This window comes from Zootoca vivipara, chromosome 8 (genome assembly GCF_963506605.1).
Source record: "Zootoca vivipara chromosome 8, rZooViv1.1, whole genome shotgun sequence".
NCBI lineage: Eukaryota > Metazoa > Chordata > Lepidosauria > Squamata > Lacertidae > Zootoca > Zootoca vivipara.
The window spans coordinates 67,940,906-67,967,107 of record NC_083283.1 but is presented as its reverse complement, the minus strand read 5'-3'; the positions used below and the strand labels follow the sequence as shown (position 1 = coordinate 67,967,107).

Here is a 26,202-nt window from a genome sequence, read left to right as displayed (position 1 = left end):
AGCAGACTATAACTTCTAAGAAATAAATCTCTGCAAAGTATACACTCTCAGTGCTTCGGATATCAATCACGATTGTTTGTGAACAACTTCCATTTACTAAAAGGATTTGGCAAGAGACACGGGACCTGCTCAACTCACAAAATGTATTAAAATGCTCTGGATGGAGATTAACTTCCTTGGCCCATTATTTATTGCCACTTCACTTGCACTGGAAGGAGAACCTTAAAAAAATAATAACCTTTTTTTAAAAAAAATAGCTGAAAGGGGATTTAAACTTCATTAGGGGGGTTTACGCTATCGTACCTTCGGAAGCAATGCCATTCATGAAACTGCAAATTGACTGTATTTAAAAATAAAATAAGAAAGAACTATTTCCCCTTTATTTCTGTAGTTGCAAAGGGGCATGTAAAAGCAGGTAATACTGAATGTTTGCTTTCCTGCCGCATGCTATGCAATGCTCATTATCTCTTTAAGATGGAGATAAGCCAACATGGTGCCTGTCCTCCAGGTGTTGAACTACAATTTCCAGCGCCCCAACCATTGGAAATTCTGGCTAAGACTAATGGGAATTCTAGTCCAACATCATCTGGGGGGCAACCATGTTGGTTGTCCATCTTAAGAGACCAAGAACAGGCTGCAGAATCACATATTCCCCCTCTCCAATCCTCCTTCCCTCTGGTGTAAACTCCTGCACAGCCCTACCCCAATGTGGTTCACTATGGCCAAAGTTAATAATAATAATAATAATAATAATAATAATAATAATAATAATAATAATAATAATAATTTATTCTTTATACCCTGTCCATCTGGCTGGGTATCCCCAGCCACTCTGGGCAGCTCCCAACAAAATATTAAAAGCACAATAAAACATCACACATTAAAAACCTCTATAAACAGGCTTGCCTTCAGATGTCTTCTAAAAGTCAGGTAGTTGTTTATTTCCTTGACATCTGATGGGAGGGTGTTCCACTCGGGGGGGGGGGAGCCACTACCGAGAAGGCCCTCTGCCTGGTTCCCTGTAACCTCACTTCTCGCAGTAAGGGAACCGCCAGAAGGCCCTCGGCGCTGGACCTCAGTGTCCGGGCAGAACGATGGGGGTGGTGACGCTCCTTCAGGTATACTGGGCCGAGGCCATTTAGGGTTTTCAAGGTCCGCACCAACACTTTGAATTGTGCTGGGAAATGTACTGTGAGCCAATGTAGGCACCAACATAAATCGACGGGTGCCGTAACTTTATGAATAGATTAAATGTAAATAAGTGTACAAATGTAAACAAATGTAAACAAGTGTACACGCCAATACCTAAATACACACAGGACACAGGTGGCGCTGTGGGTCAAACCACAGAGCCTAGGGCTGGCTGATCAGAAGGTCGGCGGTTCAAATCCCCGCGACAGGGTGAGCTCCCATTGCTCGGTCCCTGTTCCCGCCCACCTACCAGTTCGAAAGCACGTCAAAGTGCAAGTAGATAAATAGGTACCGCTCCAAGTAGTAAGGTAAACGGCGTTTCCGTGTGCTGCTCTGGTTCGCCAGAAGCGGCTTTGTCATGCTGGCCACATGACCTGGAAGCTGTACGCCGGCTCCCTCGGCCAATAACGCAAGATGAGCGCCGCAACCCCAGAGTCACGACTGGACCTAATGGTCAGGGGTCCCTTTACCTTATAGCAACTTTACCTTATAGCACAGAAACTTGCTTAAGGACTTTCTCGCTTCTGCTATCTGCTGTCACCTTAAACGTCGCCCCTAATTTGCTTTGGGAGGAAACAGAAGATGGGGGCACTCACATTCTAAAAGATCCGCCAGCGTCTTCGTCCGTAAGGCCACGGGGCGCTTGGTCTTGTCGTTTGTAATGGCGAACTCCTGCATGCCCAGTTCTTCGGCGACTTTGGCCTGCGTTCTGTTGTTGACCAGGGAGCTCCGCAACAGCTACCGACACAACAGAGAGGGCTCAGATAAGCACACCCCCAAAATTCTTGGGAGGAACCATTTCCCCAGCCGTTGCTTGGCAAAACAGGAGAAACCGAGTCACCTCTGCTAGATTTTGTTCCTACACCAAGTTGCCGCTCATGCTAACCACTTAATACCGGGCACCTTCTCCTGATGCTAATCTGTATGCTCGGTCCTTCAGCCCCAAAGTGACGCGGGAGAAGAGTTTCTCCATCTCTCCCCCTCCCGGCTGCGCCACATTCCTGCCAATCGAATGTCTGCTTTCAAATGGGAGGGAGGGGCGCATGTCCCTCTAATCCTTTTCGGCACGTCCTGCTACAGGAATCTGGAGATCACTGGAGCACCGGGCAAGATTAGTAGGTAAACAAGACTTGTTGCAGCCCTGATTCAGAAAACCTGGGTGGCTGGGAAGTCAGGGGAAGAGCTCAACAAAGGCATTGTCGGTGGGAAGAGTAGATGGGTGTCAAAAGAGGGTTCTCACCTGGGCACCTATAAGGAAGACACCTGGTGAGGAACTTACTAGAACAGGACTAAGAACACAGGTGAGAGAGAAGCGCCAGTGTGGTCTGAGTGTTCAATTTCTTGCATGGAGAATTAGGTTTAATTCCCTATTTAGCCACGAAGCTCACCTTGAGTCACACACTGTCTTTCAGTCTAGCCTACCTCACAGAGTTGCTGGGAGACAGAGGAGGGACAACCATGTTGTTCTGAGCTTCTTAGAGGGAGGGCTGTATGGAAACCAGATTGATGTTTTGTGGGGTGGGGATCCAAAAGTGACCCACTACCGCCTCGTTTTGGGGAAGAGGGGTTGAAGCACAGCTGCCCGCTTTGCATGCAGAAGGTTCCAGGTTCAATCCCCAGTAGGGCTGGGAAATCCCATGTCGGAAAACACAGACTGAAGCCGCCAATCAAAGTTGGCAATGCTGAGATGGAGGGACCTGGCTTGCCCTAATGCAGCTTCTCCTGATTCTACAGTTCCCCCTACAGAGCAGGAGCGCCGGAAGGAGTCTCAGAAAGATGTCTATGACAAAAGTGTCTCTCGCCAAGCGTAAACGAACTGAGAAAATGACTATGAATTGAAAGTGGAGACAATAGATGTACCTTTCCCTGTTGATCTGTTTCCTTTGTAACACACACACAAAAACCTCTAATAAAAATAATAAGAAAGAGGCAGGCAAAACACACCAAAGTGGTTCAGATGTAACACCAAAACATGGTTTAGGGTTACATAACCCTCCTGTTGTACCTGTTGTATAAGGTAAAAAGGTAAAGGCCCCCGGACTATGGGGGTGGCACTCAGCTTTCAGGCCAAGGGAGCTGGCATTTGTCTGCAGAAAGCTTTCCAGGTCATGTGGCCAGAATGACTAAACTGCTTCTGGCGCAACGGTCCACCGTGACAAATGCCAGAGCGCACAGAAATGCCGTTTACCTTCCTGCCACAGCGGTACCTATTTATCTACTCGCACTGGTGTGCTTTCGAACTGCTGGGTTGGCAGGAGCTGGGACAGAGCAACGGGAGCTCACCCCGTCGCGGGGATTCGAACCGCCGACCTTCTGATCGGCAAGCCCAAGAGGCTTGGTGGTTTAGACCACAGCGCCACCCGCATCCCAGAAATGTTGGGTGCTCCTTCCTGCCCACAGCACACAACTATCCTCTCCCTCCTTTCCTAGCTTGAGGCAATATGTAGTTTATCATTTGGTCCAAACTGGAAAACCACGGTTTCCGCTTAACCTAAGATTATACTACAATTTGTCTTAGGTCAGAAGCACCCGACTCGTGTCCAGCTTTCTGTTGAAGCAAGCTAATGGGCAGAAAATATGCCAAGCTCAATTTCTCTTGCAGACAGAAGTGTGCTCTTGCTTCCACTGTGCATACAAAGCAGAGAGCGCTCCTGTGTAACTCGCTAATGATGGCGGTGCCTAAGGTGCTGCTTACATATAATCCTCTCCAATTGTCTAAAGGATGTTGCAAGAGCCCCGGTAACAGGCGGTCGATTTACTGCTCTCATCCCGGATCCGTGAATATTATTACGGCTTCAGCCAATTTAACGTAAATAGACTTGGCAGCATATAATCCTCTCACACCGGGCAAAGAGAGCTGGTCCCCGGTGTGTCCATCGTAGGAGGACTGCAGTCTCAATTGTCAAAAAACGCAGCCACCTGTGGTGGCAAAGAATTAAGTACTATGAGAAGCGAGAACTGGTTGACAGGAAGAGAGGAGCCCAGCACTTTAATTAACAGCAGCCACTTTCCAAAAGAACAAGCATGCAACTTATTGTTAGGGCAACGTCCGCAGCGAACCAGCGGCTCGGAAAGCAGAACCTAATGGCACGCTGAAATTTGCATAGGATGCAAAGGCTGGGTGAACAGCAGAGGAGGTGAAGTTTTTGTGATAGATGGGACGATATGGGCGGGGGCTGGCAAAGCACGAGAGGGGCGCGAAACGGAACGTTAACGCACGCCCGAAACATAAAAGCAACTTTTGAAAGCTTCTTTCAGTCCGATCAGATGAAAGGGAGCTCAGGAGAGGGGGCAGGCCTGCTGATAAGGAAATTTAACATGTCATATTTATTCATCAGAAGACAGAATGGAGATAGGCTCCAATTATGCTTAAGAGAAGAAGGTCTCGGGCAGAAGGCAGAGGAAGGGGACCGAGGGAAAAAGTGGTGGGGAGGGAAAATGCGCTCGCTGCTTAAAACGTAACTTTGGTTAAACATTAAAATGCCCTGCCACATCAGCTGCAAGTTCAAAGAGCGCTCGGATCTTTGAAATCAGGGGTTAGCCTTCCTCGGAGCTACTGGCCGAGTGGAAATATGCAGAAGAGAGCAAAGGAGAGGGGGACTGGAAGGGATGGACAGCATAAAGTCAAAACTGGATCTTCTTTGTGCCGCAGAACTCTTTACAAAAAATATTCGGTTGCATTCAGAAAGAAATTTCTAGGAGAGACTTCAACTTCTGGCTAGCACAAAGGCGAATGATATAACATCAATATCTGGGTAAATAAACGAGAGTTTCCTGGATTGTAGTCACACTCCAGTTAGTGTAGCAAAACGGTGCCCTAACTATGAAGAAACTCAGATGTATAAGTTTGGCGCCAAATGACTCCTTAAACTGGGGTTACAGTTGTCCAAACAAAATGCTTGGTTGCCATTTTGGGGCCAGGCAGCTCAAAAGTCATATCTTCCAAGACAACCTTAGGGTTCCTTAAAGTCATCCTGATTGCACAGATAACATATAACGGATAGTATTCTACAGGGTGGGGCATCAGTGTGTGAAAACAGTCAAGATTCAAGGATCCCTGAGCACGCATCTCCAGATGGTGTAGACGTCTGGTGCCCTCCTGGCCCCCGGGCATTGGTTGCAAGTGGCCGATATCCAGGTGCAAAATGCGCCTGGCGAATTTCGAACACTGCAACCACGGCCTATCTCTTTGATTTGCTCTCGTTTAATAACAATGGTACTTATTTAAAGATTGGTTTGTCGTGGTTTTAAGCGGCTTATCGTGCCGTGCCCTGGAACCACGTGTGATAAAGGGAGGGACAGAAGCATGAATAGAAAAGCCTTTCTATGGTGGGGCTATTCGGCTAGGGGAGAGGGATTGATTCTAAAGGGCTCCCATTAAGTTCTATGGGGCAAGGTAAGCAAGCAGCAATAAATGTCTAGTAGAACGGTCGAGAGACCACCCGACACTTACTGAAATGAAGCAGATATTCTTAAAAAGAAAGGCAAACTTGATTTGATCGTTGCTTTGAGCTACCTATTAGCCCTGAACAACTCCCCCCCCCCCAAAAAAAGCATTCCTACAGACCCCATGTTCATAGTATCTGTCTACTCCAAGTGTTTTCACACACTTGCTAATGAAACAAGCGCTACTTCTAGTTTTGAGGTGGAACAAGTTAATCGCGGCGGTTATTAAAGCTATTGATCTGCTTTAAGGAAGAGAAGACATCACGCCTGAGTGGCATGAATCAAAACTTTGTTGATAGCGGCTGAATCCACATCTTCAAATTAACAAAACCTTATTAAGAGCAGGCAGAGCACTGAGGCTGCGGGGATTCATTAGGCCCAGAATAATTCCCTCGCTGCTTCTACAATTCATTCTCTCTTTTCCCCTGCCCTCTGTCTCTCCTGCCCCCTCCGACTTGTCAAGTTCTACTCCCAGAGAAGAGTGACAGGTGGCAATCTCACCGTTAGGTGGCCTTCATGATGATCCGGGAAATGTATGAATAAATACTCTGTGGCCACCAGCTGCATTATGGAATCCCCCAAGAATTCCATCCTCTGATTGTGGCCCCTGAAACAGAAAGAGGTAGAAAGCAATAAAGTTGATAAGGTAGAAAAAAACAAGTCTTTCCTCGCTATAGAAATGCTTGTGCATTGGACTCGCTTTGGCAGCACGTAAGCTATAATTGGAACGATTTAGCATGGCTCCTGCGCAAGGCATTTAAGGAGGAGCAGAATTTTTTTGTCCAGTTGGAAACGCTGGCAGCATTAAAGTAAATTTGACAGTATAATAAATACTGAAGATAGGAGAAGAGAATTAGATGGATATATCAAAATGTGCAGGAATGGCGCGGAAGTTAAATGAACCTTGAAAGAGGAGGGAAGCCAATAAATGTATGGTAAAATAAAAAAAGTTTAATTTGTGATATAAAATTTGAAAATGTAATAAAAATATATTAATATATAAAATATAAAAGTATACATAATTATTATAATTATAATTATACTACATTTAATAATATAATAATTATATATTATATTACATATAACAATACAGTATAATGTATTTATCTATATTAATATTATAATATTATAGTCGTATCTTGGAAGTGAAACGGAATCCGTTCTGGAAGTCTGTTCGACTTCCAAAACGTTAGGAAACTAAGGTGCGACTTCTGATTGGCTGCAGGAAGCTCCTGCAACGAACTGGAAGCCGCAGAAGTCGCGTCAAACGTTCAGGTTCCAAAGAACTTTTGCAAACCGGAACACTCACTTCTGGGTTTGCAGCATTCGGGAGCCAAAACGTTTGACTCGCAAGGCGTTTGGGATTCAAGGTACGACTATATTATAATATATACAGTGGTACCTCTACTTACGAATAACTCTACTTACGAATGTTTCTACTTACGAACGGAGCTCCGTCCGCCATCTTGGATGCTGTTTAGATAGGATTTTTTTCTACTTACGAATTTTTAGATAGGGTTGCTTCGACTTACGAATTTTTTCTCCCAATGCATTCCTATGGGATTCAACTTACAATTTTTTTCGACTTACAAATGTGCGTCCGGAACACATTAAATTCGTAAGTAGAGGTACCACTGTATATACATATACAATATATATATATACATACATAAAAATAACCGCATGTGCTCCCACCCCCCGCCCAAAAAAGTGCTAAACAGGCGATTCATTTCAAATAGGTTTCAAATATTTCTACAATATTTTTGTCCTCTTAGATCAGGCATCCCCAAACTTCGGCCCTCCAGATGTGTTTTGGACTACAATTCCCATCTTCCCTGACCACTGGTCCTGTTAGCTAGGGATCATGGGAGTTGTAGGCCAAAACACCTGGAGGGCGGCAGTTTGGGGATGCCTGTCTTAGATCATCATTCCTATCGCCCAGCATGACTTGTGAGTGGAACCATGGTCTCATGTTGGTTTGCCTTGCATTTTATTAGAACTCTGCCCTTCCCGTCGCCACAAGAACTGGAGTCTCCCCCCTTCAGGAAGCCACCCCCCCCCAACTCATAGAGGGTGACAAGAATGAAAACTTGAGGGGAGAGGGAGAACAGGTCCATTTGTTGGCACAGCTCCTTTCTCGGCACTCTGACCGCCTCGTTCTGCACCGGCTGCTGCTTCCGGGCAATGTGTTACAGTGATCCAGTCATGAGGTTGGTCTACCATGGTCAGGCGATCTCTATCCAGGAGCATCTACAGCTGGCAAACCGGACAAAGATGCCCTTTCGGAAGAGAACGTCTGAGATCCGTTTTAAAACCACCAGCAAACTTTTCAACGCATTCTCCAAGCCTATTTTACAGTTGAGTTTTTCGCATTTTATTTTTTGCCACTTGCTCTGTTTCATACACCGTATTTATTCGGATGCAATGCACACCTTTTGGGGAGCCAAATTACACTGCGGAAATTAGAGCGCGCATGAGATTTGATGGCGCCAGCCAATACTTTTTTGGGTTTCAATGTTTTGAAAATTGAGGTGCGCCTTAGATTCAATGGCGCCTTAGATTCGTGTAAATACGGTACGTTCTAAAATGAAATAATCATAAACTTTACGGGGGGGGGGGGAGAGAAAGAAATGCCCAACAAACTCACAGGGTCAGGTGGTTAAATCCGACAGTTCTCAAAGTGAAAGCCCGGGCCAGAAGCCGAACGTGTGTGAAAATTACTCCGATGGCTTCCTCGAACTCAGTCAATTTCTGGAGGACAGGGGATGTTTCAATCAGCTGTCGGTCAGTAGTGGACTCTTGCAGCTGTAAAGAAATACAAACGTAGAAAACAGCGTGAGCTTAGAAGAAAGATTTAAGGCCCAATTTAGGAAGCTGGAGCTGACAAAATAATGAACACTGTGATATTTACTTTGCATATTACCGAGGAGACATGGGGCCGAAACACAACAAAGCAGATTTTCAGCGGCTACTGCACATTATACTGGCACCTCGGGTTACAGACGCTTCAGGTTATAGACTCTGCTAACCTGGAAGCAATACCTCGGGTTAAGAACTTTGCTTCAGGATGAGAACAGAAATCGTGCAGCGGCGGCGCGGCGGGCCCCATTAGTTAAAGTGGCACTTCAGGTTAAGAACGTACCTCCAGAACAAATTAAGTTCTTAACCCGAGGTACCACTGTACTTTAATAAAGCCTGGACCACTTCTTTTTTAAAAAAACAGGTTGAAAAGCAGCAGATAATTCTGAAGCAAAAAGATCAAAGTCACTAGGGCCTTTGAGCTCTCTGGCCTTTCCTGCATACATTCAACAGTGTTATTTTTTATTAGCTTTTCTCGATTGATTACACCTTTTGCTATTTTAGTGATTTTTTTATTTTAAAAAACTGGCCCTATTCATAGTTTCTGTTGTTCCACTGTCCTGACAGTGGCTGTATGCTGAGGATTAGAAGGATATAAAGATAAATAATATTTTTTAAAAAGAAAAAGTCTTGGTTCAAATGTTTCCTTTATATACAGTCGTACCTTGGATCTCGAATGCCTTGGCTCCCGAACAAATCAGCTCCCGAACGTTCGAAACCCCAAAGTGAGTGTTCCTGCAGCCAGTCAAAAGCCGTGCTTTGGTTTCCAAATGTTTAGGAAGTCGAACGGGCTTCCAGAACATATTCTGTTTGAGTTCCAAGGTACGACTGTCTCTCTCTCTCTCTCTCTTCTCTCTCTCTCTCTCTCTCTCTGTGTGTGTGTGTATAGCAAGTAACTTCAGTATTTCACTATCAACTCCTCCGCCTTCTTTCTCTAATTTAGTATTTTCAAATTAAATTATTTCAGCAAGAAGCTAGCAATGACAATACAATGCTCATACTTTGGGGTTTTGCAGGAGCATAGTTAACATTTTTCAAAAGGGTTTTGTCCCCTTTTGCTGAGAAGTAGCTTTTCCAAGGGCAGATCCCGAGTAGAGAATTATTTCAGCCATCTTTTAGATTGAGTTTTCGCAACGGGAAAAGGTAGGGGATTTCAACTTCTTTGTGGCCCTTTCACAACATTGAGAAAGTCACATGCGGACCACCTACACAGGTAGTTCAGAACGGTGGGATTTCAGCATGAATCACCTACTGTGCTTTGTTATGCCACTCAATTCTCACAAAAATACTGAAAGTAGTATTTGTTTCTGATACTATTTGGGGTTGGAGGAAGAGAAACCACTGCCAGATTTGCTGGTGATCTCCATAATGTACGTGAAGGGGTTTGAGGCGTTCAAAAAATATAAACTCCAGACACACTTATTATTTAATGGTGTTGATAAATTTAATGGTGTTGTCACCCTTGCCATTGTTCTCAATGAATAGGCATTATTCCCAGGAAGCTTACTGTCAAAAGCAAGGATGACTTCAAACTAAGAAGGCCTGTGGATCACTCACTACCAGGGCTGCTGTCCAGGGAGAGAACTGGATCCCTGGTTCACCTGGGAGAGTCACTCCACAGCCTAGAACGGTCCTGATGCTGAGAGGAATCAGGAAGTAAGAGGCCGACCACGTAATGCTGTCTGCTACAAAGCTCCCATTTTTGTTGCACTCTTCCACTTGGGGAGGTTTTCTAGCAAGGAAGAGGGCTGGGTTATTTCCCCCCTTTTGCCACTAGACTATAAATCTGCCGCTCACCTGGTCCTGAGTGTGCCACCCACCTGCCAAATTACTGCCTGCCTGTTGCCTGAGGTACTCTGAAGTCCTTGCCCACCCTTGAGCCGGAGCTCTCGGCAGTTATTAGCCACAAAAGGAATTCACAAAGGCCACATGCTTGCTAGCTGTTCAGAGATGTCAGCGCAGCTGAATGCCGCTAAAAAGGCATCCTTGGGAACGGGGGGGGGGGGGTGAGAAATAAAGAAGAAGAAGAAGAAAAGCACTCTGAAATTCCTTAAGGAAAAGGGAGACACTTACTTGGAGAGGGTGCAGCGGATAATTAAGCCATACTTCCCGCAGGTCCTGCAAACATCGAGAGACGCTTTTAAAGCTCACGGGAGCCGTTTAACAAATTCCACATTGCTAAATAAAATGTCATTCTGCGAAATACTGAAATGGGCTCAGATGCCGACTCTGCTTTTTTGCGATTTCAATAGTGCCGGCAAGCTAATTTTTTGAAAGCGGGCCCTCTCGGCTTAAACTGCCGATAGCACATCCATTTAGTGCGTATCCGTTAGGTGGAAGAAGAAAACAAACACACACACAATTCTTGAAACAAACACACACACAATTCAATTCTCTCCCTCCCCCTTTTTTTGCTTAAAAGTTTAGTAAACAGGTTAAGCACCCCAGCCTGAAAAAGGACACCTGACATCTCAAAGAGAGGGGGAACCTCAACACAAACCCAGAAAACGCAACCACATAATAGGATTCTACTATACTCGAAGGCAGATGTATGCACAAAACCAATTACATTTTAACACCTGTTTCAGGGCTGAGATGCAGGCAGATGAGTCAGTGAACAGCAGAAGCTGTGAGCCCTGGCAGGATCAGAGCCAGAGTAGAGCAGTGGTGATTTTTTTTGGGGGGGGGGAAGGCAAAAGGGTAGTCACCCCGGCACAAAATTGTTGTTGTTGTTTAGTCATGTCCGACTCTTTGTGACCCCATGGACCAGAGCACGCCAGGCACTCCTGTCTTCCACTGCCTCCCGCAGTTTGGTCAAACTCATGTTTGTAGCTTCGAGAACACAAATTTCGAGAACAAAATGGTTAGGGATCGCCAAATTTCAACACCCGGTGCTGCTTCAATACAGCTGTGTGCTTCTGACACTTGGATCTGCTGAAAACGTCTTCTGCGTGTGAACCAGGAAGTGACCTTTCCAGGCAACGGAATGACTCTTCTTTTCTTATATTCGTGTGTGCAATCTCTTGGGTGGCGCATGAGTGCTCTGTCCGCTTCCCTCCCTCCCATCCCCTCGGCCCCGGGCTCTGGCAACCCACGCTACACCACTGGGGTAGAGAAGAAGAACTGCATGTGTGTGGTGAGGAAGCTCAGGAAGGCCGGCTACCTGAAGAGTCTTGTCTCAGCTGATCCTTCTCTTTCCCCGTGCCTTTTGCTTTTCACTTACAATCCCCATCACCTCCTCGACTTCCCCCACTCCTAGACACTTTCCTACCCCAAATAACGTTTAAGGTCCTTCATAGTTTGGGACCAGAATATTTCTCCCCCTTCACTTATATCTGTTTGATGTTTTAGATCTTCTCTGGAACCCTTTCTCCGAGCATTCCCACTGAGTTAGGGGGCAGGGCCTTTTTCAGTGTGGGCTCCCCAGCTGTGGAATGCCTTCCCCAGAGACACTCACTTTGTGCCTGCCTTGGTGTCATTCGGGTGCCACACAAAGGCCTTTTTATTCTCCCAGGCCCTTTAGCCTGTTTTTAGCCTCTGCAACATGGGTTCCTATGCTGTATTTGTGTAGTTTTTATTGTCGCTGAATATTAAATAGCTTTATTTCTGGTTGTGATCCCAACCCCCCGCAGCTGATAACTGCATTATAGGGTGGCGTTTAGATAGTCTTCAGGGTTTTCCAAACTTGGGTTCCCAGCTGTTTTGGGACTACAACTCCCATCATTTCTGGGAGCTAAGGATGATGGGGTTTGTAGTCCGACAGCAGCTGGGAACCCAAGTTTGGGAAACCCTGCTCTAACCAACTGAACGAATGACTGAATGGGTGTTTGCTGCGGCAAGCGGGGGAAAGAGGGATTGTAAAAGAAAAGTAGTGCCCGGGGGGGGGGGGGACAAACACTCCCTGCGCTGCTTCTGAAAATCACCCCCCGCACATCCCTGTTTTGCAGCAGAGCACACTTAATGACAATAAAAATAAAGAAATGTTGTTGCTATAGAATCCAGGACGTTCTGAAAAGCAGGAAGCCTTTCCGTTTTCCTTTGAAACACTCCCTTTAATGAACCACAGCATAACTCAAATTGATTCTGTAAGCAAGAGACGTGTCGCAAGGCGCGACGAGGCTACGGATAAAGTCATACCTTGCCGTTAAAGAGCAAGCGTCCAAAGAGCTGCTTGGCTTCCTCCAGGCTGCCCTCCAAGTAAACCGCCCCTGCGTGACAGAATTTGCCGTGAGATACGCATTAGCCGTGAGGTACGCATTAACATTAACAATTCAAGAGATTGCCCGGGAACGCAAGCTGCGAGCCTGAGCCAGGAAGAAAGCAAATGCCTAGATGCTCTGGTGAGAGCAGGAGGACAGAATGAGATTATAATTATAATTTCTTGAATTTATATACCGCCCTATACCCAGAGGTATAGGGAGAGTTTTCTTCTCTCTCTCTCTCTGGCAGGATCCACTGCTGGGTTGAGCCTTGTCCACAGCCATCATACAAACCCCGACAGAATTACCCCCAAGGGATTACCCCTCTACAGGGGGAAAAAAAGTTCTTCATACCTGCTGCAAAGGGAATATTTAAACAGCTTGAAAAATAACCAAAGACTAACCATTTTTAGCAGATCCCCTCTATCTCATCTCTATCTGCTATTCCCTCTGTCTCACCTCCCTGCTAACTAACTGTCCCCCTTAAGGAACAAAGGGATTTAGACTGACACAGACACACACACAAGAACGCACCCGAGTGGCCCTTCCTTATTATTCGGTCCGGGTTTGTGAAAGTCTGCTGCTTTGCAACGACCCCAACAAATGCCAAACAAAATCCAAGCTTCCCTTTGCCATGTCTGGGCCTATGCTCCCCCGGACCCCCTCGTAGCACGGTGCATACAGATGACCAAAATAAAAATTAATAAACCACACACACACACACAAGATGCCCTGGCTTCCCTTTGCCAAATAAACGGCAGCTAGCTCCTAGGAGAGACGGCCCTGCCCTTCCTTGTCCCAAAAGTGCTGGAATCATACCGCTCTCTCCCCGCCCCGTTTGTTTTTTTAAACGCTGAACACCAAAGCGCGTGTGAGAAGCGAAGCAGAGTTGGAAAGGACAGCTTCCCCCACCCACAAGCCCCTCATCTTGATCTGATGAAATGCAATACAGCCCAAGGCAGAACCCAAAGAGCTAGAATCTATTTTCTAAGGCAAGGCAAAACGCATAAGGATAAGATTCAGGCTGTTCTGTTATGTGTCATCCCATCTCTTGTGAGTTCTCTTTTCGTTTCCATCCCTCTTTCTCCTCGTCTCCCTTTTCTGCCAGTTCCCTCTATCTCTGCTGACTACCCATTCCCTTGAGTATACCTCCAGTATACCTGAAAGAGCGTCTCCACCCCCATCGTTCTGCCCGGACACTGAGGTCCAGTACCGAGGGCCTTCTGGCGGTTTCCTCGCTGCAAGAAGCCAAGTTGCAGGGAACCAGGCAGAGGGCCTTCTCGGTAGTGGCACCCGCCCTGTGGAACGCCCTCCCACCAGATGTCAAAGAGAAAAAGAACTACTAGACTTTTAGAGGACATCTGAAGGCAGCCCTGTTTAGGGGAGCTTTTAATGTTTAATAAATTAATGTGTTTTAATATTTCTGTTGGAAGCCGCCCAGAGTGGCTGGGGAAACCCTGCCAGATGGGCGGGGTATAAATAATAATTATTGTTATTGTTGTTATTATTATTATTATTATTGAGGAACGAAGGGATTTAGACTAACAAGAAGCCAATAGAGTATCAAACTGGGAGGCCAAGACCAGAAGACGAGGACCGAGTGGATCCAGCTGCCGCTGCCATTCTTACTTGCAGGGGCAAGGTGTGATGGGTACAGCCCCTTCCAAGATAAGAGTGGGGGTACAGCAGCAGGCACGGGGATAGCTGTTGGGGTGGCCTCTGGAGGTCATTGGGCTACAACTCTCATCATACCTGACCACTACCTTGGTTGGGGCTGATGGGAACCTACCCGGACCCTGAGATCATCTTCTGAGGCCCTTCTTCGTGTGCCTCCTCCTTGAGAGGTCTGGAAGAGGGTGGCAACATGAGAACAGGGTCTTCTCTGCAGTGGCTCCCCATCTGTGTAATGCTCTCCCCAGGGAGGTTTGCCTGGCACCTTCATTGTACACCTTTAGGCGCCAGGCAAAAACGTTCGTCTTCAACAACCAGGCCTTTGGTTGATTTGGTTTACATCCTATGTGGCTTTTCTGAGGGGGGAGGGCTACCGGGTTGTTGTTTTTATTTTGATTACGCATTTTGAAGTTTTACATTTTGATTTTATTCTGTGAACCGCCCCGAGACCTCCGGGTATAGGGCGGTATATAAATTCAATGAATAAATATAAAATAAAATTTAAAAATCAGACACTTCCTTGGAGAACACCATCCTAGAGAACATATCGGATACAACGAGCCCCTTCAGGGAGCCAAAGTATCATTTATCAATTAGCATTCACCGTTTATCAATGAGCATTTCTCCGCCCCCACCCCCTTCATTATTCTGACCGCTTTGGTATCCCGGGGTGTCCCCCCCCCTTTCACTATTTTAGGAGTAATTGATCCATTCCGTTTCTCCTTTCCTTTGCCTGTGACCAGAGTCCTCCCATTTCTCAACAACGTTGCTATGCTAATCTACCTCCCCCTCCTTGTGTGGCATCTTTCCTTCCTTGCACTTTATTAAACCGTCGTCCCGCAGTTAATAAAGCTGTCGTACTTAATGATTTTGCTATCTCTTATCGTTTTTCTTGTTTTGCTCTTATTGAAACATGGATTTCCCCATTAGATGATGCTACTCCTGTGGTTCCTTCATCCAATTCCTTCTTTATTTTCCCACTCGGCTTAACCAATTGGTTTTCAGCAGCAGATATGATAGGGTTTTTTATTTCTCCCCTCCCATTTGTCTGTTTCTTCTATACTTGTACTTTTGATTTTTTTAAAAAAAACAAACCACAATTAGGCATTCCCCCTTTCAATCTCTACTTAGATGCCCCATGCTGTCTGTTTTAGCCCTGCTTCTTCTTCCCCATCTGCTGCTGCCTCTCTTTCTCTTATCTTCAATACCCTTGATTCTTGCAGAATCATAGAATTGTGGAATTGGAAGGGACCCCGAGGGTCATTTAGCCCAACCCTCTGCAGTGGAGGAATCTCAACAAGATCATACATGACGGACGTTACCCCACCCCTGCTTAATAATAATAATAATAATAATAATAATAATAATAATAATAATAATAATAATAATATATTATTTATACCCCGCCCATCTGGCTGGGTTTCCCCAGCCACTCTGGGCGGCTTACAACAGAAAAATGAAATAAAATAATTGAACATTAAAAGCCTCCCTAAACAGGGCTGCCTTCAGATGTCTTCTAAAAATCTGGTAGCTGTTTTTCTCTTTGACATCTGATGGGAGGGCATTCCACAGGGCAGGCGCCACCACTGAGAAGGCCCTCTGCCTGGTTCCCTGCAACTTGGCTTCTCGCAACGAGGGAACCGTCAGAAGGCCCTCGGTACTGGACCTCAATGTCCGGGCAGAACGATGGGGGTGGAGACACTCCTTCAGGTATACTGGACCGAGGCCATTTAGGGCTTTAAAGGTCAGCACCAACACTTTGAACTGTGCTCGGAAACGTACTGGGAGCCAATGTAGATCTTTCAAGACCAGTGTTATGTGGTCTCGGTGGCCGCTCCCAGTCACCAGTCTAGCTACCGCATTCTGGATTAATTGTAGTTTCCGGGTCACCTTCAAAGGTAGCCCCACGTAGAGCGCATTGCAGTAGTCGAAGCGGGAGATAACCAGAGCATGCACCACTCTGGCGAGACAGTCTGCAGGCAGGTAGGGTCTCAGCCTGCGTACCAGATGGAGCTGATAGACAGCTGCCCTGGACACAGAATTAACCTGTGCCTCCATGGACAGCTGTGAGTCCAGAATGACTCCCAGGCTGCACACCTGGTCCTTCAGGGGCACAGTTACCCCATTCAGGACCAGGGAGTCCTCCACACCTGCCAGCCTCCTATCCCCTAAGAACAGTACTTCTGTCTTGTCAGGATTCAGCCTCAATCTGTTAGCCGCCATCCATCCTCCAACCGCCTCCAGGCACTCACACAGGACCTTCACCGCATTCACTGGTTCTGATTTGAAAGAGAGGTAGAGCTGGGTATCATCCGCATACTGATGAACACCCAGCCCAAACCCCCTGATGAGCTCTCCCAGCGGCTCCATGTAGATGTTAAAGAGCATGGGGGAGAGGGCAGAACCCTGAGGCACCCCACAAGTGAGAGCCCAGGGGTCCGAACACTCATCCCCCACCACCACTTTCTGAACGCGGCCCAGGAGGAAGGAGCGGAACCACTGTATGACAGTGCCCCCAGCTCCCAACCCCTCTAGATTGTCCAGAAGGATGTTATGGTCGATGGTGTCAAAAGCCGCTGAGAGATCCAGCAGGACTAGGAAACAGCTCTCACCTTTGTCCCTAGCCCGCCGGAGATCATCGACCAGTGCGACCAAGGCAGTTTCAGTCCAGTGATGAGGCCTGAATCCTGACTGGAAGGGATCCAAATGGTCCGTTTGTTCCAGGCATGTCTGGAGTTGTTCAGCAACCACTCGCTCAATCACCTTGCCCAAGAATGGAAGATTTGAGAAACTCCAAGGAAGGAAAGCCCACCATCTCTCTCTCTCTCGCAGGAGTATGTTCCACTGTTGAACACTTGCCATCAGAAAGTTCTTCCTGATGTTTAGTCCGAATCTCCCTTCTTGCAACTTGAAGCCATTGGTTCGAGTCCTACCCTCCGGAGCAGCAGAAAACAACCTTGCTCCACCCTCCACATGACAGCCCTTTAGATATTTGAAGATGGCTATCACTCCCCACTGAAAGTTCGATTTCCTTTTTTTTTTCTCTGCTGGTGTTCCAGAAGATTTTGTTCTTAACTCCCGGCTATGTATTTACTTCTGTCGGACTCCCTTACTCGTTCCTTTAGTGTTCCTTTTTCAAGCTGGTAGCCTGCAACTGTATTTTTCCACTCCCAGCTTCTCTTTCCCAGTTTAAGATCTCTGCCTGCCTTTCAGCTGTTTCTTAATGAACGATGCCTGCTCCTTTTCTGAAACTGAATTCATTTAAAACTGAATTTTTGATTTACGCTTTTGAGTTCTGGCTTTGCCCCTTCATCTTTTCTCTTTATTGGTTCTGTCTCTATTTCTCCTGAAGAAGTATGCATTGGAGGGTTCTTTTCGACTGCTCTTCCTTGTCTTTTTGCTAGAGCTAATTCTCACTGGTCCCAACATTTAAGCATCTCCCAGCATTCCTTTATTTCCACTGCTATTGCAAATACTTTGCTTACTTCTCTTATGTAAACTAGGTTACCGGAAAACACTTGGTCACCCTTTCTCAAAACTCTGGTCACTCTCATTTATTTTAAATCCTGCAGCTCCTTTGGTTTTTACCAAGGGTTTTCCTCTTCTTCCTGGTCTATCATAAGGCCTATAGGGAAATGGAAGCCAATTTAAACTTCTTTTTGTGGATGTTTCCATGCTACGGCTCCGTCTCATCTTCCTGCTTCTCGTTCCTCTATACTCTTCCTTGTTCTTTATGTTCTAAAGGCACTTTGCTCCTCATCAAACCCAAAATCTCAGCAGTTTCTCCTCACCTACGCTGTTTTTCTCGTTATTCCAGATCGTTGCAATGCCATCCCTCTTGTTGCTAGAACATCTCCATCAGATGTCATTTTTTAAAATAGCTTTTTGAGTCAGGTGTGCTAACCTCTGGTCTTTATCCATTAGTTAATCCCCTCCCCTGTCAAAGTTTCCCTTCCTATTATGTTCCTCCTTCTATACTGTCCAAGAGACTGCAAGCCTGCAGACAAGGCCTACTTAATTCCGTATACCGAACAGCACTTCGCTTTAAAACCGGTTTAGAAACCATTCCATTACTGCTACTCAGAATACTGTAACAAGAGCTTAAACAGAGGTCAGTAGAGCCCAAATCCAAATAAACATGCATTGGGCTTGTAATCTTAAATTCCACCAGCATAATTTAGCTTAATTTCGTTCAGTTTAGCTCATAAATGTTTTGATGACCTAGTATTTGTACTTATGCCAGAAGTCAGGTGCAATTCATCACAGTAGGAACCGGAGAACTGACTTGATGGATCACACCTCAGTCATACTGGTCCATATTCTGTCTCAGGTTGGACTTTCTTTCCTGGCTTCATAAACCACGATTTATGTAGCTGGGAATGAGCACCACGGCTGATTGCTCCTCCTTCATCTCATCCCTTCTCTTTTCCAGACGGGCACCGACTTCAACACTTCTGACTAGGAATGGCCGCCAAGACACCAGTTCTGAAAGACCTGCATTGGCTCCCAGTACACCTCCGAGCACAATTCAAAGTGCTGGTGCTGATCTTTAACGCCCTAAACGGCCTCAAAGGCCCAGTATACCTGAAGGAGCATCTCCACCCCCATCGTTCAGCCCGGACACCGAGGTCCAGCTCCGAGGGCCTTCTAGCAGTTCCCTCCTTGCTAGAAGTGAAGTTACAGGGAACCAGGCAGAGGGCCTTCTCAGTAGTAGCACCCACCCTGTGAAATGCCCTCCCACCAGATGTCAAGGAAATCTTTTTAGAAGACATCTGAAGGCAGTCCTGTTTAGGGAAGTTTTTAATGTTTGATGTTTTACAGTCATACCTTGGTTTAAGTACGCCTCGGTTTGAGTATTTTCAGTTTAAGTACTCCGCAGACCTGTCTGGAACGGATTAATCCACTTTCCATTACTTTCAATGGGAAAGTTCGCTACAGGTTAAGTATGCTTCAGGTTAAGTACGGACTTCCAGAACCAATTGCACTCATAACTCGGGTTAAGTACGCTTCAGGTTGAGTACTCAGCGGACCCGTCTGGAACAGATCAATCCACTTTCCATTACTTTCAATGGGAAAGTTCGCTTCAGGTTAAGTATGCTTCAGTTTAAGGACTCCATGGACCGTCTGGAACAGATTAATCCACTTTCCATTACTTTCAATGGGAAAGTTCGCTTCAGGTTAAGTACAGACTTCCGGAACCAACTGTGTTTGTAAACCGAGGTACCACTGTATTGTGTTTTAATATTCTGTTGGGAGCCATCCACAGTGGCTGGGGAAACCCAGCCAGATGGGCAGGGTATAAATAATAAATTATTATTATATTATTAATCCCTGGGATGTATTAAGACCCTGTTATGTTCAAACTGGGAAATTGACTTAATGTCAATCAACAAACTAGGCTGATAAGACGTGATGTGATTCTGTTGCAGGAAGTGAGAAGCGCTTGGCCCAATGCTCATTCCTGGCTTCATAAACTGTGGCTTGTTTGAACGGGACTTCAGAGTCCAAGGGAAGCAAGTCGCAGGTCCAGGTAACCACACAAACAGGGTTCAAAGATGGTATCTTGTCTGTTGTCCTGAGAATCTGATATTCAGAACGACGCTCCCCTCTGAAGAGGGGAATTCCATTTTGCTACCACGGCAAAGAGCCTTTTGCGGACTTATTTCCAAAGCGGAAATTCATACAGATACGGGAAATTAACGCTGGACAAAACGCACAATTAGCACGACAAAAGCCGCAGCGCAGGTATCTCACCTATCAACGCTTCAAAGCAGTTGGCCATTGCATGACGCAGATCTGATTCTCGACAAAGATCAGGCCCGTGAGCATAAAGCATAAATCGATCCAGCTCCAGCTTCTACAAAAGACCAAGACAGTTTCTGTAAGATGAAAGAGGCCCCAAACTGCAGACCAAACACACTATGGAGAAACACATGGATATGTAAACATTAGGGCATCTTCGGACTTGTTTAGTGCTGAAGGTCAAATTGGAAACACACAATGGCTTGGAGAGCCAAAGCTAACTGGCAAATTTACTTGCACATAATTATTATAATTTGCATGACATTTTGATGAATGTAGTAGATGCCAAATTATAGTTGATGGAAATGTTGCATTAATCCCACAGTACCCAAGCTCTGTAGAACAGTATCCTCAAGAGTGAAAATTATGTCTTGCCTTTTAAAATGTCTTTAGCAGTGTTAGAAACTGAGATATGAAAGCTAGGAGCTAAAAGGAACCTTAAACCAGGGTTATGGGCACAACAACAAAATTTCTAGGCATGCTTTTTTTAATAACAAGAATACAAAGCTGAAAATAAATGAACTGCAGCTAAAATATTATGTTCATTCTTCTCATGGTCTAGTCCTTCCCCTGCCCACCCCCCTAATATTCTTAAGAGGGTCTCTTCTCCTGTCTTCAAAATGTAGATGGAAGTGGGGAGGCAGAAAAAGGTCCTCCTTTCCTTCCACTCTGCAGTTTTAATCTGAAATTTTAGGCTCAGTACTGCGCCCAGAGCTCAGAAACCACTCACATCGATGAATTTCCCTGTTGCAAAATGCGCCTGGAACAATGGGAGTTTCAAACGCTGGTCTTTAGAACAGGATACAGAAATTGTAAGGTGAAATGTATTTCATATAAACGTATTTTGAAGTTGCCTCCTGGGTTCTGATGTTAACCCTATGCAGAAATTCTCTACGCGGGTAGAGAATCAGGATCATACCATTCTGCCCCAGTCACACTCCCAGCATACCCACCCTGTTCCCAGACCCTCTCAATACTTTGGATGCTACGTACAATAGAATCCAGTATCCCAGAGACCAGTATCTACATCACTATTTGCACATTCACCAAAGTTTATCTATCTATCTATCTATCTAATAATAATAATAATAATAATAATAATAATAGAATTTCTATACCACCCTATACCCAGAGGTCTCAGGGCAGTTCACAGAACACATTTTTATGGGTAAGAACTGCACAGATCAAATTTATAGTGTTGTATACAATGTTAGTCCTACTGAGTGCAGACCCACTGAAACATCAGTCGGTCTAGTCCAGGCATCCCCAAACTTTGGCCCTCCAGATGTTTTGGACTACAGTTCCCATCTTCCCCGACCACTGGTCCTGTTATCTAGGGATCATGGGAGTTGTAGGCCAAAACATCTGGAGGGCCGCAGTTTGGGGATGCCTGGTCTAGTCTGATTGAAAATTAGTTAAATACAACTAATATTGAAGCTCATATTTGAAGCTGAGCTGGCATGAGTCTTTTTCCTCGGCCTCTGTCGACACTGAATACCTGCTAAGGACTTTAGAAAGCTTTGAAATCAAAATCCTTTCACTTATCCGAAGAAGAAAAGAAAGTGAAGCTCTTTTCCCAAGTTTTTTTTTTTTTTTTTTGCAGCTTTGCTCTCAGGGCCATTTCAGTTGGGATGGGTCACATTTAACTTCAGAACAGTCAAATTTATGTTGGTCTATTTCAGCGCCAAGGCACGCATTTAGAAAACAACACACTGCTTCCATAGCGATTTGGCACTAGAAAGAATATGCATTAAACTGTTATTGAGTTTAAACTAACACCCCTTTTAAAAATAAAATTTAAAAAACCTGTATTTTTCATTAAAGTTCCACTTATAGCGAATTTTACCGCAACAATTCAGACAAGAGTCAGTGAAAGAAAACAACAAGAGGTACATCCATATAAAATGTCTGAAGAAAATGCGTCCACAGAACAACCCAAACAGTATAGAAATTTATTCATGTATGTGACTACAGCGGCAAGAATGTTATTTGCCCATAAATGAAAAAAAGAAGAAGTCCCGACAAAAGAAGAATGGATACCAAAACTTATGGAATACGCAGAAATTGTTAAACTTACTGCAAAAATCAAGATGGCATTTTTTTTCTATAAAAGAAAGGAAATGGTTTACTGAATATTTACAAACAAACTGTAAACAGAACATTGGCAGGTTTACTGTAATAAAAGAGTACACATTTAAAGGAGATGAATAAATGATTCAGTTAATTTGTAATAGGCAGGAAATTATATATATATATATATATATATATATATATATATATATATATATAGGAACCGCAGGAAGAGGGGGAAAGGAAGCTGAGCTTTGAAATGTTAAAACGGCTATCGGAATGTATAAAACTGAAAATCGTGAATGAAAAATTATAAAGGAGCAGAAAACATGTCCACGCTCCCAGGCTTAGTGCAGACTGGCTGCTTACAAAAAGCACTGTGTCCATGGAATTGAATGGATTTGCACACCATGGTTATGAAGAAAACAGCCTTGGGGGGAAGCCAGGGCTTGCAGCGATAGGGATGTAATGTGAAACCATGTGTGATATTCTTCGCAGGGCCGCAGGGTTTTCTCGGTCCTCTGCAGGCTGAGAGCTGTTCTTTGACCTAAAATGCCCAGCTCACCATCAGGAAACATACAGGTCAGCTTTCCCTGCTCTGCAACCTCAAACTGTCCTCATGATTTTTCTTTGGCATGCCCTATGTCCTTCCCCCCTCCCCGCCCCACTCCTTGTTGAATTGAGGTTGAATCCTGACAAGACAGAAGTACTGTTTGTGGGGGACAGGAGGTGGACAGGTGTGGGGGACTCCCTGGTCCTGAATGGGGTAACTGTGCCCCTGAAGGACCAGGTGCGCAGCCTGGGAGTCATTCTGGACTCCCAGCTGTCCATGGAGGCACAGGTTAATGTCTCCTTTGGCCTCACCGCACCATGGTTTGGTCCTGGGAAATGAGAAGGAACCTCGCTCGAAAAAGGAGCAAGGAAGGAGGAGAGGCTCGTTCAGATTTGCAAAGCAGGGTTTGCAGGGAGCCAGTGACGTAGCTGCACAAGGCCCCGTACGCTTAAGGAGGAGGAGAGAGAAAATGGCCTTTTAACAGGAGAAGGAAGGAGCAAGCTTAGTTAGAATAATGTCTCCTGAGTGCAAGTTTTCGTTTTGCTTTAACTCCTGAAGAATAAGAAACAGAATATACACCACAACAGAGGAATAAGGAAAAGAGGGAAATCAGCAAAATCTAAACAATGCCCTATTGTGCCTGTAAATTGTCCCTAATGATTTTATTTCCCTCTGCCCTAACAACACACAGCAAATTCAAACATGCCTCTGAGCACAAGAGAATAAAGAGAGAGAGGGAGAGGGAGAGAGAGAGACTGGTTTGTTACTACACAGCTCCACCTAGCTTTTTCGACATGTGAATGTCTTCACATCAAATCATCTGCTAATCTTCAAGTCTTAAAATCAGAGGCGTTCTGTAATGATGCTAATTCTGGGGTGGCAATACATTCCAGAGTTATTAGACTTCTCCTTTTAATGCATTCATTCTGCTTGGCAGAAAGCAGCTGAGGAATTTTAAAAGCAAGGTGGGTTGAAGAAGAAGGGACAAGGGAGATTTCCATAAACCCCTGCTTGTTTCCGGGGCTCATCAGAAAAACCCGTTCTCCACCCATGGAGGCGTCTACTGACCAATCTCTCATTTATTTCCCCATCCGTTCCCCCAGATTTGAAAAACAGCAATGAATCCTGAAAGAGACCTTTGTTGAAACGCCTGTACACTGTGTGCAGCATAAATACATTCGCCTATTTAGTTAATTACAGATGGAAGCTAAGGATCTCAGGGAATCATCCGTGTCCAGAATTATGTGTGTTTCACGTTTAATTTAAGATTTCTGCCAATCCCACAGCCCATGAGAGGCCAATCCAGAGGCCACGGGATATATTGGACCTTCCTCTCCAAGGCTTCACGCACAGAGTGGCAAATTAACAGGATTATTTTCCATGCCACCATTGCTAGGAATGGTAGCTGGGTTATCAAGTCCAACTCACAAACAAGGTTTCCCTTTCCACATCCTGAATCAACCTTGAGAGCCAGTGTGGTGTAGTGGTTAAAAGTGGTAGACTCGTAATCTGGGGAACCGGGTTCGCGTCTCCTCCACATGCAGCTGCTGGGTGACCTTGGGCTAGTCACACTTCTCTGAAGTCTCTCAGCCCCACTCACCTCACAGAGTGTTTGTTGTGGGGGAGGAAGGGAAAGGAGAATGTTAGCCGCTTTGAGACTCCTTCGGGTAGTGTAAGGATGACTCTCCAAAGGGAGCCAGCCCCCATCATCCTAACGTCCACCTCACCAAGCACAGGGAGCAGCAGTGGGTCTGAAGCAGACAGGGGGGAAGGGAAGGACTCGGAGAAAGAGAGAAACCAGCGTGCGGAATGATGGGAAGGCTCAGGGGAGGAGAGATGTGGGCAAGGGCTCAAGGATGCTGGAGAGCCCTTCCACTGCCCTAACAGGGAGGAGGCTGAGAGGGCATCGCTCCTTCCGGCGCAAGAGTTAAGGAGAGCACTGCAACGCAGGTCAAGGGGGAGGCGTTTTGGGGTGCCCCGACTACTTTGCTGGCGTAAGAACAGACGTACGCCATTGACGGATTCTGATTCGGACTGAGAGGTCATGTTTTAAGCTGTCTCTGCACTGTAAATACTTTGCACAATAAAAGTCTTTAAAGACAAACTGGACTCAAGCGGAGTTACTCTAGAGTAGCCACGACGACCCTCTGACAGGTAGTGATAAAGCAGGATATCAAATCCAAACTCTTCTTCTTCTTGAGCGGCTTTCAAACAAGCCAGAAAGACGGACCCACAAATTCTATAAAAAGCCAGGGAGATACCTGTGCCTTCTCTCTGCACAGCTAAAGCAACAAACAGGAGGCAAACTAACAACAACAACAACAACAACAACAACAACAACAACAACAACAACAACAACAACAACAACAAGACTCTCTGGACTGCAAAAGCAATTCAATAAGGTGTGCCACTTCAGACCACAAGACCAAATCCTGAATTTGGGGGACACCTCTATCTTGAGAGCTTTTTGTAGCTGAATTGGAGGCGTATAAATCTGAAGGTTAAAGAGAAATAGAGATGACCAGACCATGAGGAAATGCAAACCTGCCTGCTTTATATTAATGGCTCGAGAGACGTCCAGAGAATGATGCCGCAAACGTGAAGCTTGGATGGGCATTGTTGGGGCAAAAAACAACAAAGTGTGAGCAATTGGACAATTAAAATGGAAGGAGAGGGACTTTTGAGGTCCCCAAGAAATAAAAGGGAGGGGAGTCCATGAACTATGCATCTCTGGGAGCGTTAAGTGGCACTGGTTAAAGGAAAGTAAATGGAAAGATCAATTGTAAGCCCTTGGGGCAGTAACTAAGTCACTGCTATGTTTCCAGCAGCATCCAGCACATCCCTAAATCTTTCAGTAGTTTTAAATACGAGGCAGGCTCTGCTTTATGGCTGTGTTCAGAAGCAGCACTGGCGAGGAACAATTTTTAAGCATACAAAAGAGAGGGTTACAAACAGAGGTCTGGATTCTATTTTTTTTAAAAGAAAGAAAGATCTAAAATTGAGAAGCATGGAAGAAAGACAGAAAGCATTGGCTAAATTATTATGCCACCAACTAAACTGTGCGAAACCAGCAAAACAGTCAACTTGTGGCAGCTAATTGGTAAGAGAAGTCTCTTTGTAAACTTCCTCTGAAGCCTGAAATATTAGTCATTGTCACCAATAGGGATGACTTTCCTATTGCCGAAACCCATTGCGGCGGTTCTGACCTTCTCAACCTGATCTGCTTCGAACAGGTCTTCCCTTCCAACGTGCCATGACTGCTTTGCAAGGTTCTTTAAAACCATCGTTTCCTTTCACGAGCCTGTGATAAAAGCAGCTTGCCTTTTTCAGAACAAAGGCCCACCCTTATCATAAGCCACATTGACATCCTTTTACTGTGCAATGACCGTTTTTGTCTTTCTCCCACTTTCT

The 26,202-nt window shown here is 45.4% G+C and overlaps 1 protein-coding gene across 3 annotated transcripts in view; it reads right to left on the bottom strand.

Moving 5' to 3' along the window:
* DROSHA (drosha ribonuclease III) overlaps positions 1–26,202 on the bottom strand; it is an 80,902-nt gene that overhangs the window by 13,212 nt on the left and 41,488 nt on the right. For all 3 annotated transcript variants that reach the window (XM_035125179.2, XM_035125176.2, XM_035125178.2), the window contains exons 22-27: positions 20,121–20,223; positions 12,634–12,704; positions 10,570–10,614; positions 8,285–8,442; positions 6,139–6,244; positions 1,788–1,929 (exon numbers count right to left, since the gene is read on the bottom strand). In XM_035125179.2, the coding sequence (XP_034981070.2) occupies positions 1,788–1,929; positions 6,139–6,244; positions 8,285–8,442; positions 10,570–10,614; positions 12,634–12,704; positions 20,121–20,223 (625 nt within the window). The remainder of the gene's footprint in view (positions 1–1,787; positions 1,930–6,138; positions 6,245–8,284; positions 8,443–10,569; positions 10,615–12,633; positions 12,705–20,120; positions 20,224–26,202) is intronic.